The 13247-nt window shown below is 35.7% G+C and overlaps 1 protein-coding gene across 5 annotated transcripts in view; it reads left to right on the forward strand.

The window, feature by feature from the left end:
* The first annotated feature begins 1331 nt into the window (after positions 1 to 1331).
* The window catches only part of LOC110017962 (putative E3 ubiquitin-protein ligase LIN-1), a 22141-nt gene continuing 10225 nt past the window's right edge, over positions 1332 to 13247 (forward strand). Inside the window, exons 1-6 of one of the 5 annotated variants that reach the window (XM_020715149.1) lie at positions 1332 to 2228; positions 2741 to 2813; positions 3246 to 3494; positions 3792 to 3880; positions 3992 to 5146; positions 6252 to 6393. In XM_020715149.1, coding sequence (XP_020570808.1) covers positions 1642 to 2228; positions 2741 to 2813; positions 3246 to 3494; positions 3792 to 3880; positions 3992 to 5146; positions 6252 to 6393 — 2295 coding nt within the window. In that variant the 5' untranslated portion in view covers positions 1332 to 1641. The remainder of the gene's footprint in view (positions 2229 to 2740; positions 2814 to 3245; positions 3495 to 3791; positions 3881 to 3991; positions 5147 to 6251; positions 6394 to 13247) is intronic. The other 4 variants (XM_020715144.1, XM_020715146.1, XM_020715148.1 and 1 more) reach the window with 4 other exon arrangements.

Consider the following 13247-nt stretch of genomic DNA (forward strand, 5'->3'; position numbering starts at 1 on the left):
TACTTTTTCATTCAATCTGCTTACTTTGTCGGCAGGAGGAGGAATACTTTTTGCATCTATTTTTTCGGCGTAGGTTTGTTTCCTTAGTTTGACTTGAAATGGCTAAGTGTTTAAATGTTATTTTTTTTCCTTTTGTTGGTTATTATTCTCCAGAAAATGCTTGACTAATTGGAATTGACATGATAATGATAGTCATTTGCAAAGTTTTATGCCATTTATCTGTTGTTGGTTCATTTGGATGGAAGGAAAAAACAAAAAGTACATGGATATTTGCTTTACCGGTTGAGAGGGTGATTATGCACATTAAAGCTTTTATTTTCAAAGTTCTTAAATATAATAGAAGCAGAGCATCTAATTTGTCAGATCTAATGCATATTAAAATACAGATGAATATAATGGGCGAGCCTTCTTGCAATTCCCATTACATCTCTCTGTTTCGGTTAGTTTACTGGTGCAGGCCGCAATTCCCTGGTATTAAAATCATGTGGATGACTAGTATGCCAGGCAGATGAATATAATGGGTGAGCCTTCTTGCAATTCCCATTACATCTCTCGGTTTCGGTTAGTTTACTGGTGCAGGCCGAAATTTCCTGGTATTAAAATCATGTGGATGACTAGTATGCCAATGTTCGAATGTTCAATCGTGTGTGGGAGGTTATTTCGTGACAGCTCTGCAAAGTGTTTGATTTATTTTGATGCACCTTGCGCCTCTATTACAACCCTCTATTTTGAGGTTATTGTGATATTATACTACTTGTTGGTACCAGGAAAGTTTGGTATGTATTGTCTTCAGATTGAGACAAATTTAAAATTGGTTCTATTTGCCTGTGGTATTGTGTACATATAGACACACACACACGTACATACATATTATTTTATTGTTCATGTTTGTGTTTAGCTCACAAAAATGGGGCAATTACATATATAGCACCCAAAATATTTTTATTTACAAATGTAGCTTTAACGTGCCAATTATTTGATCAAATCTTATTCATCCATTTTTCAAATTCTCACATAAATATCAATATTTAAGATAAAAATCCAACCAATATTTTTCATTTTTATCAAATTTTCAATGATTTGATCATGACGCACATAAATACATCGTTTCATTAGTTCAAAAATATCACATGAGTGCTAGATTTTGTAATAACAATATTTCAGATTGTATTTATCTAATTATCCCTAAAATAAAAGAGCATATGATAAATTAAATTAGAGCAAACTCTCCAGCCAATCACAAAACGTTCCTGGTTGCCACGCTGAGAGTAATATATTCGTACGGAAAGATTCATAATCATAAAAATAAGTAAATAATCTGAAAGGTGGAAGTTGTAACCATAAAAATATTATATTTTTTAAGGGAGAGAAAAGTAAGCTGACTATTGCCAAGCGCAACTGTACAGTAACTGGCGCAGAACCACAAAGGGAAGGCTCTAATAACTACCCAAAACAGAGGGAAAATCTCACAAACAAACAACGGTCATATTTGCGCCCACAAGCCAGCCTTGGATTTTGTCTTAAGCCAGTCACGGGCAAAGCAAACTCAATTGCCAGTTTCCCAATTCTTATAACTCATTCCCTCCCTCTCCTTCTACCCAGTTCTATCTGCTGCAAACAAAGCAATCTCCTATATCAGCAATGGCTCCCCTTCCATCCTACCCAGAATCTGTCACCACTATCATATCTACCGTTGGCCACAACTTCCGTGTGCTTCTGTCAAGCCCTGCCATCCGCCGCACCCTCCAGCTCCATTGCACTTCTAAACTTACAATTCCTAACAGCAGATTCTTCGAATTCTTTGACCATTCGATCCTCTCAAGCCTCTATTGGGGCATTGAGACCATTGAAATAGCCATCAATACCGACTCAGCAAAAGAGCAAAATACCCTCCTTGCTAACTCTGAGAAGATGCTGCAGGTTCCAGCAATGCTTGATGAGGATGCAACCACAGCAGGCAAATACATAGTCTGCTGTTCCTACTTCCACTTGGCACTTATCAGGATGCTCTGGAGTGATGAGTGGCAGATGGCGATGCATTTTCTTCAAGCAGTCTTGGTGCTACCGAGCTGTGTAGAAACAGAACTTGCTCCAGAATTGTATGCGAGCTTATTCAATTCTTTGGCAACCAATGGAGGTGAAGAAGCAGCAAGACAACAGGCAAGGAGGTACAAGGACTCTCTAATGTTCTACCAAGTGGTCTGCTGTGATAAATCAAGAATAAATCAGTGAGTGCTTTGCTTGTAACGAGAAATTTTGAGTTTTAATACGAAGTATTAAAGGTTGAGACAATGAATTGAATGAATGCTTAAGCACTAGATGGTATCATTGAATGGTCGCATTGTGACTTGCAGCATTTTTCATGGTAACAAAGTTGGAGGGGACAAAATAGATAATAAAAGGATGGCCTCCAAACTTTTGCCTCAAAAGTTCGATTGTTTTATGTGTCCTCTCTCTGGTAAATGACAAGTACAAGTTAGATTCCTACCATACCACATTAAAACCTACCAAATGTCATGCTTATTCAGACAAACATGCTGAAGTCTAGATATCTAACAAAAAAAACGAGTTTTTATGACAGCAATACGTAGTCATAGCTCACATGATGGTAAAGTGGCTTCCATTTATAATGTTGAATAACCTGAATTGGAAGTATTAGTAGTACATTATTGTGTGGCTTGGAAAAAAAAAATGGCTTCAATTCATAAAGAAAGATTTTAACTTCACTGTATTATCACAGGTTTAGAGGCTTCTCGAGGAGCAGATTTCTCCAAACAGATGAACAAGAACCTACATTAGCAATCCTCATGGATGTAAGCATCAGTACAATTTTTTTTTGACAATCTACTGTAAAATTGATAAGTAAAAATGTTTAAAACTACTAGGATAAGTATTTCTTTACTATATGAAGCTACTTCTTACCATGCATGTAAGTCTTAAGTGTTGGCATTATTATTTTTATGTTACTTGAGGTCTTGTTCTTCCCATCTGCTGCCTATTTATCCTTCACTTTACATTCCTAAATCCCATATCTAACTTTTAACGGTTCATATTTAGTAGATGCTGTGCCCGCAATTTCTCTAATATAGATTTTTCACATTTTTCTTTCTGGTTTTGTCACATTTCTACCTTGACATTATCCATGTGTAACAGTATCAAAAAAACCTCCATGAAACTTCTATTCAGTGGCATAATTTTAGCACACAATGCGACTGTTCTAAACAAGTGGAGTGAAATATATACAGGTTAAGAAAGCCAACCACTTAGATCCCAGTTATGATATGGGCAGAAAGAACATTATGGCTATTGTGTCTAACTCTGCGGAGGAACATGATTCTGCTGAACTTAACAACAGGAGAACTGCGGATGAAAGTTTTGACACAAACATCAAGGATAGTTTAGACATAAGACTTCTACAAGAGATGCTAGAGGAGTCACACTCAGATTCATCAGTTTCCACGCGCTCAGATTCCACTATAGCAAGTGAATCAGAGGTATAACTGATATCCAAACAGCTTATTTAATTTAAGAGATGCAAGAGATACGGTTTCTCCTGCCACTAATACTCAAAATATATTATTGCATAAGACTTATCTAGATCATTGGGGAAGTCCACTATAAAAAAAATTCAAGGTAGAAATCACATGTTACTGTTTATAAAGTAAAATCCAAGGAGAATAAATCGCATCTACAATATCCAGAATACAATTTCAAAATGGATATGCAAAACTCAAGAAAATTAACTAAATCTCTGATCTTCAAACAGATAACTTACTTACTGTTGTTACTAGTTCCTGAATCAGTTATGCATAACCAAGGGAGGTCCAGGAAATGTCTTCTTTGACAATGAAGATCCTTCAGCTGCTAATATTACTGACAGGTATGCATATGAAATATTTGAAGATAACAGAAATATAACTCCTTTTCATCAAATAATATATTTCTGTTTTCTTTCTATAAAAAATCTGATGTAGGAATTGTTTTCCCAAAGTTCTGCTCTCAGGTGTACTTTATCTTGTGATCCAATCGGTTCTCTAAGTGAAATACCAGCCCCAGACAATGAAACAAATGGTATGCAATTATTATCATACAGAGCGAATGGTTCCCGGACTTACCGGAACTTTTCAACACTGTATTCCAGAGTTGTGGATACAAATTCTTACTTTGACTACCAAAGAGAAGAATTTTTTTCTAGAACATCATCACCAAGCCATGATGTCAGATGCTTGAGCAGTATTACATCAAAATTCCAAAAAAAATATCATATTTCTGAATTGATTCATCATGAAAGTTTTGCACAAAAGAATAAGAAAATCTCCATTACTGAGAAAGACTTTAGTGAAGATAGCTCACCTTATCAGAATGCCAGAGAACTTCTACAAGAATTTGAAAATGTCATTTTGTCTTTATGCGCCTCAGAGAATTCATGGAATTGCGACGATGTCAATTGGGAAATGAATACTATGTGGAAAATGCTGCATAATATCCCTGTGCTGAAATACAGTTCAGCAAAGCAGGAAATGCTCCAACAGCTTCTTAAGAACCTATCAAGTTCTAAAAGAGAGAGTGAAGTGAGGGCTTCAGTATCCATATTATTGGGCCTCATATCTGTAGACAAGGCAATTATAGATGATATTAAAAGAGAAAACTCTCATCTGTATAATCTAGCAACTGCATTGAAGAGAAATGTGCATGAGGCTGCAAGTCTTATCTATTTGCTCAATCCTTCACCTTCTGAGCTTAGAAGTTTAGAACTTCTACCATATTTAGTAGAGGTTGCGTGCAGCTCAAACAAGGAAAAACAGGGAATGAGGTCTCTATCCATCACACCTACGTCAGCATCTATAGCCATGATTGAAATTCTTGTTACGGCATTTGATTATGTTACAAATAATATGCACTTGACAGCTATTAGTTCTCCTCAGGTTCTCACTAAGTTTGTGAATGTTGCAATGAAAAACAAAATCAGTGAAGGTGTAGCCTTGACAACTATTCTCATGAGATGCATGCGACTTAATGGAAATTGCAGAAAGTTTTTGTCTCAGGTTACTCCAATAGATCCATTTATTCATCTACTAAGAAGTAACAAAATGATTGCCAAATCAGCTGCACTCGACTATTTCCATGAATTACTCCTCATGCCAAGGTATGATTAGTACATAGCTTCCATCTACTTGGGAAAAAAAAAATGATACATCGATCCAAAGTTCAATTTTTAATTTTTAGCCATATCTGATGAACTGAGACACAACATTAGAGAAAAAGCTATTAACATATACCTTTTCATGGAATAAGAAAAATAAAAATTATAAAAGCACTTGATAGCAAGTCAAGACATGTATCTATATATATATATAACTCCAAAACATTATTTCTTACATTTATATTCCCCAAATTTTCCATATCACACCAAAAGTACAACTCTTTTAACATTAACACGAAAGAGAAATACATGTTCTTTATATATATATATATATATAGATGATGTACCGATAGCTACACTGAAATAGAATAGTAAATTTTGTCACTTTTCTCAAAATTCTCAATAAGCAAATAGAATGATACATCGAGCCAAAAGTCAATTTTTAATTTTCAGCTATATATGATGAACTGAGACACAACATTAGAGAAAGGCTATCAACATTTAACTATTCATGGAACAAGAATAAAAAGGGGTCTTTTAAATACAACCACATAATTCTTACATATTTATATATTTCTAACCTAAACATTTATATTTACTTACATACCAATAGAATCTTTGACATCACATCAAAAATATCACTATCACGAACATTTAAAAGTGAAAAATATGTTTTCATGCATAAGGTTTTAATACCAAAGTGTTATAAATGTAAATATTAAACTTTAGGTGTTAGATACGTAAATACATAAGAGTTACACGTAAATACATAAGAGTTAGATACGTAAATACATAAGAGTTACACACAAACACACACATATACAAATATACATATAAACATATATACAAATAAGTAAATACTGCTGTAAAAATAGCTATATTATATTAGAAAAACAATTTTTTCACTTTACTCAACATTCACAAAATTGCACTAATTCAATTGTATCCAAATTTCGACGGGGGAGAACAGCATGGGAATGGAATATTAACGGTCACAAGTTTAAAAATGCAGTTGGTGCTGCATTTTGAGGTTTATTTTATGTGAAAAATCATTATCAGCAACTTGAATATATATTTTCATGCTAAGGCTTTCCTCTATTTTAATCAGGTCATCAGCAATTAGACTACTACAACAGATACAACAAGCGGAGAGAACCAGCATCGAGCCAATCCTACTAGCATTTGTCAAACAAGTCAAAAATGAGAAGCAACTCTTAGCAGCAAACCTTCTTCTTCAGCTGGACATAATGGTAATGGTAATTCTATGCCAGTGAAATAAGTCTTTCCAGGACCTTTGGATAAAATAAGTACGAAAATTGAGCGAGTGGTCATGGAAATTCCCATCTTATATTGACATAGCAAGCACTTTCATTCAAAACATCTAAGTATTTCTACAAAAATTCTATGTACAACTTAAAAAAAGAAATGAAAAATCATAAATAGCATCAACAACAAAATGATGTTAAGCATGGGCACTCTATGTTTGATATTGAAGATGCCCTCCGTTAGGTAGCCCAATGGTTATGCAAACTTATCTTTCACATTTATTTTTTCAGAAGATGCAACTATATCGAATGTTGGGAGAGATGCAAAAACTATTTGGAGAGATCATAAGCAAAACATAGAACAAAAGCACACAAAATTCGAAAACTCAGAGAACACAAGATTTAACATGAAAAAATCCGAACACAGGAAGAAGCCAAGAAGCCACACCACACCTGCAAGAAATACACTGAATCCAGAGAACACAAGATTTAACATGAAAAAACCCGAACGAAGAAGCCAAGAAGCCACACCACACCTGCAAGAAATACACACTGAATAAAATGGGAAGAATTGAATTCATAATACTCAGCACCATCACTCCACAATACCACTTGTCCTTTAGCTATAATAAACTCCTCTATTAGTAGCACTGTACAGTATTCCTTTTTAGTTATTTAATAGTTTTTATATTGAATTCATCCAAGTATTCTCCTAAGCTTCATCTCTCTGATGGAATCAAATCAAGTTATGAACTAACTTTACCTTCTCTATCTTCCTCTCCTCTCTTCCTCTCACTATCTCTCGTCACATACTTCATTTTTTTTTTTTTAATTTACCTACAACTACTCATGAACTCCTAATCCCAAACCAGCAACACACATCCAACCTAATTGTTGAGATTAGTATTTACTTAAGGGTTCTTTTTATAAATAGAAGAATTAGATAAATTTATTTGTAAGAAGTTGTGAGGTTTTATATGAGCCATAAGTTATTAATGAAATGGACTAGGGTTCAGAGCCTTCGATTCTCCAATATTGTGATACAGTCGTAGCAAACAACAAAGGATTGCGGCGTACAGAATCGTGAAGGAAAGCAGGCGACGGGCTTGCGGAAGCTATCTGGGAAGTGAACTACACGCTACGAGACCGATGGCTGCCCTTGCGTGAAGAAATCTCGTGATACGGTCGCGATTCAACGACACGCTCACGCGTGACCTAGGACCGAACAGTTGGGGACAGCGCTGCTGTGCAGAGCGGCTCGGTACAGGGAGGATCGATCCAAATGAAAGAGACGACGCCTTCGACTTCTGAATTGCCGCAGAGTGGTTCGAGCGGCTTGGTGCAGGGTAGAGGTGAAGCGCGTGTGACAACAGAGCTATGGAGGAAAGAAGTTCCGTTCTGAATGTGTGAGAGACCAAAAATTTTTTTTTGCGGATTTCTGACGTACCTCTACGTGCGGTGCAGGTTATTCCTGAGTTATTTTCAGGTTATTTCTGGGATCCCGAAATAACCCAGAAATAATTCCTAGATAGCTTATTCCTGGGTTATTTCGAGATCTCAGAAATAACCTGAAAATAACTCGGGAATAACCTGCACCGCACGTAGAGGTACGTTAGGTGTCCGGATAGAAAATGCGCACGTGAGAGACTGGGGAATTGTTAAATTGAGCATGTGATGACATGGAAAAAGTATGAGAGGTAAAGATTTGGAGCTCCTGAAAAAGATAGATATTAAAGTTTTGAATTTTTGATGATTTTGGTCAGGCTCATACAGAGAGCTAGCGTTTTTTACGGGAGCCAATACCTCAACACATTCTCTGATGCAGGTGAAGTTTGATCTTCCTCTATGGATCTGAAACTTGATGGATCGACCGCATATCTGAGTTGATTACATCGGATCAAAATGTTTTAGTAGGCAAGAGATTGAAGGGATATCTGACGAAGGTCCAGCAAAAAAATGACAATCTGAGGGGATGAGTGGATGACCGCACACGCCTTGGTTTACAGCTAGCTACTCAATTCGATGGTTCCTCCGATTGCTTCATCAATAGATGACATTCGAAAGTTGAGGGACATCTGGGCGAATTTGAAGGGAATTTATGTTGGACCTAAGAACCAAATGTGAGTGTTTCAGATTTAACGTGAGATAGAGACAATGATATAGGGTGATAGATCGATTCAGGAGTACTCCATAGATCTAGAGAGGTTGTGGGCAGATCTTGATTACTCCTCACCGATGTCGAGCTGTGGTGATCTGGGATGCAATAAGGGGGAAATTTTTGCATGGATGAGAACTATGTTGTTACTGGCTTTTCTAAACCCGTCTTTTGATTAGACGAGATCGGTCCTCCCAACCCAAAAAAATGATCCCTTCACTCGATGAAACCATCACTGCGATGATACAGGAAGAGAGTCCCATGAGACTACACTCTAAGCCAAGTGGAATTCCAGGTAAGCGATTAACTTTGGCTACCTCGAGCTCAGCTTTAACAGGTGTTTAGAGGGAGACTTGCAAGTGTTACAAATGCAATGAAGTAGGCCATCTGAGCAAGGTCTGTTCTAGGCTACCTATGGAGAGAGGGAGAGAGAGAGAGAGAGGTGGATGTGGATTGTTTGGTGGTCATGGTCGTGTTCATGTGGTCAAAGAGGTGGAAGAGAGAGCTATTAGGCAAATCTAATGGTAACAGAGAACGAGAACAAGAAAGCTATGGTCTTTATCGATAATAATCATGAGTTTTTTAAGATGCTGAGCAAGCAAAAAATAACAGGTGATGGGATTGAGAATGCATCCACTTCATCATCATTAAGGGGTAACAATACTACTTATGGTCACTCTGACAAAGGTATTCGTTATACGCATGCTCTTGTCGTTATTTTGACAACAAAATCATCATAATGAATAGTATATTTTGGTGTATCTTGACATGTGACAGACACTACTAGAGTGTTCTCTTTAAAACTTATCTAATAGTTTTAGAGAACATCACGGTCTATACTTGTTAAGGATACAGTATGGTGTATTGATTTTATGACTTTTTCAAATGTTTTGTGTGCTCCTTTTATAGTGAACATTTTATCCATTAATATCACTATTCTTCAATTAAAATGTATTGTGTCATTTGATATTCTAAATGTGATATTTCAAGAGAAATAAACAGGTCAGATACTCAAGACTGGAACGTAGCATAGTAAACTTTGTTACTTGGATAGAGGGGGGATGGACCCAACTTTGTGATTCATGGTAAAGAGTGCTGGAGTAGGAGGATCTGGAAGAAGTGTGGATGATGTGTTGCTGCTACATCACAAACGTATGAGACAGTCTTATTTTCGCTTACTGAGTCATTTGTATCCTTTTTTACGAAAAAATACATAAGAAAAAACTTGTATGTGATGCTTGTGAATAGGGCTGTCAAAACAGCTCATTAATTAGCTCGTGTTCGGTTAGTTCGCTTAACAAGCTATCTAATCACGAATAATTTTTTGCCCTCGAAGTATAAACAAGCCGAATATGAACAAAGATTTGTGCGTTTGTGTTCGATTTGTTTTGGCTCGAAATAATTATATTTATATATACATACATATATATATATATATACATACATATATATATGTATGTGTATGTATATATATATATACACTATAATGCAACAACAATTTATAACCAATGAGAACTGCTAATTAAGAATAGAATAAAAAAATTAATTTTACTTCAATGAATATTTTAATATAAATAATAAGATTTAAATCCTGTCTACCCTTAAGATCCAAGGTTATGTGACTAAGATTGTCAAAATAGTACATTAATCGTGAACAACTCGTATTCGACTCGATAAGCAAACTAGCCAAACACAAATAAAATTTTTGAGCTCGATATATAAACGTTCTGAACACAAATAATAATTATTTTTAGAAAGTAGAGCCTAGGCTCGCTCAAACTAGGCTAGATTTCACCCCTAACGGCTGCATGCGTGAATAAGGTTGTCAAAATGACTCTTTGTTCAAGAATAACTTGTGTTCAGCTCACTAATCAAACAAACCGAACTAGAAAGAGTTTTTTATTGTTTGAAATATAAACAAGCCGAACACAAATAGTGGTATTTTTTAACAAGCCGAACATGAGCTTAGCCCGGGCTAGCTCGTGTTCGGCTCGTTTACACCCTTGTGAATTTGGTAAGCTTACTAGGAGCTTTTATATCAATTTTGGGATTAAGAGTTATTGTGGCTTTGATTTGATACATTCTATTAATTTGGGATTATGTACGAGTTCAATGAATGGTCATCTATATTATGTACAAGTTCAATAAATGGTTATTTATATTTTTTTACTTTAATTGATTGTTTTTTTCGTGTTACTTAATTGTATCTGATGAAAAACAAGGGTGATACACTTTCTTGTTTTAAAGAATTTTACAAGACAACCCAAACTCAATACAATAGTGAAGGTATTGCGGTCTGACAATGGGACAAGGCGTTTGGGGAATACTTGTTAGCCTAAGGAATAAAATATCAAACCATATGTTCATACACACCGACACAAAATGGAATAGTAGAGAGGAAGAATAAAAACCTTCTAGAGGTTGGCTGAAACAAGATGATTTTGATGAACATCTCAAAGCGTTTGTAGGGGCAAGCAATTTTGATAGTTGATCAATTAATCAACAGAATACTCTCGAGCTTATTGGATTAAAAGTCTCATTGTTAAATGTTGAAAGAAGAGAATAGTGAGATTCTCCATTGAATGTATTTAGCTTTGTATTTTTTGTGAATGACAACAGATCATCAATAAGGAAGCTGGATCCTAGAGCTGTGAAATATGTTTTCATGGGGCTACCCAAAAAGAAGTATGTTTGTTGGAGTATAATAGAGAAGAGACCGTTTGTGAGCATAGATTTGTTGTTTAAGAAACTCGAACTGTATTATACCCTAGAAGTGACTTCACCCTTTGGTGACTCGCCAAATACCAGGTGGCGAGTAGTAATAGTGAAAAATTGGTGCTTGTGAGAGTGATGCCTTGTCTTGTATATGGGATGAATCGGTCGAGGAACCAAAAAAGGAGAAATTTGAACCCGAAAGTGGTGAAATTCAGGCTGAAGGAGAGCTGAGGGTTTATTCAAGGAGAAGGAAGCAAAATGAGGGAACTGTGCCTGCAGTGTCATTCAAGTCAGCAAGTCCCTTGTCGCGGTCTACCCCGATTCTTTAGAAACCTATAACATCTACCTTGGTCTCAAAATTCACAAGTGATATGATTCCTCTTCTGTCTACTTCCAACCCCATAAATTTATAAAGGTCTACTCACTGTAATGCGGGACATACTTTTAATCGTTTTTGGTGAGAACATGAAATTTCTTAGTTTATTTCATAATCTAACATATCACTTGTGCATTGAACATTCATTACATCTTTAGACACAGTCTCTATATCAAAGTGTTGACAAGTAGCTTTGAAGGATTTTAAGTGTAAAGCGGCTATGCATGTTTGGGGCTCTCAACAAAAATAGAACATGGGAAATAGTGTCATTACCAACGAAAAAAAGAGTTGTTGGGTGCAAGTGGACCTTCACAGTGAAACAAAATCCAGAAGAAATGGTAGAGCGTTACAATGTACGATTATTGACAACATGGTATAGTCAGACGTATGACATTAACTAAGATGAAATCTATGCACCAATAACGAACGTGAGCACAATAAGGACATTGATTTCTCTGTTAGTGAATTATGGTTAGAGTTACACCAAACAAATGTGAAGACTGTATTTCTAAATGTACATTACTGAAAGAGGTGTATATAGAGATACCATTGAGATTCAATATAGGTCGACAACGAGCAAGGTGTATAGGCTTAGGAAGTCACATTATGACTTGAAGTAGTCTCCTCGAGTCTAGTTTGACACATTTAGAAAGGCTATGGTGGGCAAGGGATATTAACAAATCAATGCCGACAATACGATGTTCTTTCAACAACATGGAGGTCACATCACTATGCTTGTTGTGTTATTGATAACATGATTTTGACTGGAGATGATAATGGAGAGACTGCTCATTGATCCCAAGGAAATATAGTTGTGTAAAATTTATATAAGTTTGACTTCCGTATATAACGGTGCCAAAAAACTTGATGCAATATTTATGATTAAGAAATTTAAGCAATTAATGTTGAGATTCTACGCAAGTATACGCATCGTTATCAAGTAATAAAAGTCTTTCTATTTAAGTCTCGAATATCGATCCCACGGAGAATGTTTAAATTTGAAGTGATAAATTTACTAGAAAATTCACAGAAGGTAAAACAAAATTACTGTCACTAATTTCGAATGCTGAGATATTATCAAAACTAAATTATTTAACTATTAGCAAAATTGAAATGCAAAGTTTAAACAATAACTACTAAACTATTAAACTATGTTTATGTGATGAAGATTTCCTTATGTGAAAAAATATTTTTCCCACTATAATGAGATTTTGGTAAAATGAGATGAGATAAATGGTTTTAATATGTATTGTGCCAAATAGAAACAGTTTTAATTCTCTTTCCTGATACAGTGTTATAGAAAATCATTGGCTAATCTTAGGTTTAGTCCCCAAATCCGTTGCTAGGCTAGAAGGATACTGGCTCCCACTCCAGAGCTCGCACTTTCCTTCACCTGAAGTCTAACTCTCGCTTTAGTTTTTAAACACTAAGACCGAATTTGAGATTTTAGTCTATCACCCTAAAATCTCCAATTCTACACCCAACAACGTATATTTTCCTATTTATTTGCACTTAATTACATGAACAAAATACTTCTTCATGGAATCAAATGTGATCCTCACTCTGTTGTAGAACTCATACTTTATTTCCTGA

This window comes from Phalaenopsis equestris, unplaced genomic scaffold (genome assembly GCF_001263595.1).
Source record: "Phalaenopsis equestris unplaced genomic scaffold, ASM126359v1 Scaffold000002, whole genome shotgun sequence".
NCBI classification, from domain to species: domain Eukaryota; kingdom Viridiplantae; phylum Streptophyta; class Magnoliopsida; order Asparagales; family Orchidaceae; genus Phalaenopsis; species Phalaenopsis equestris.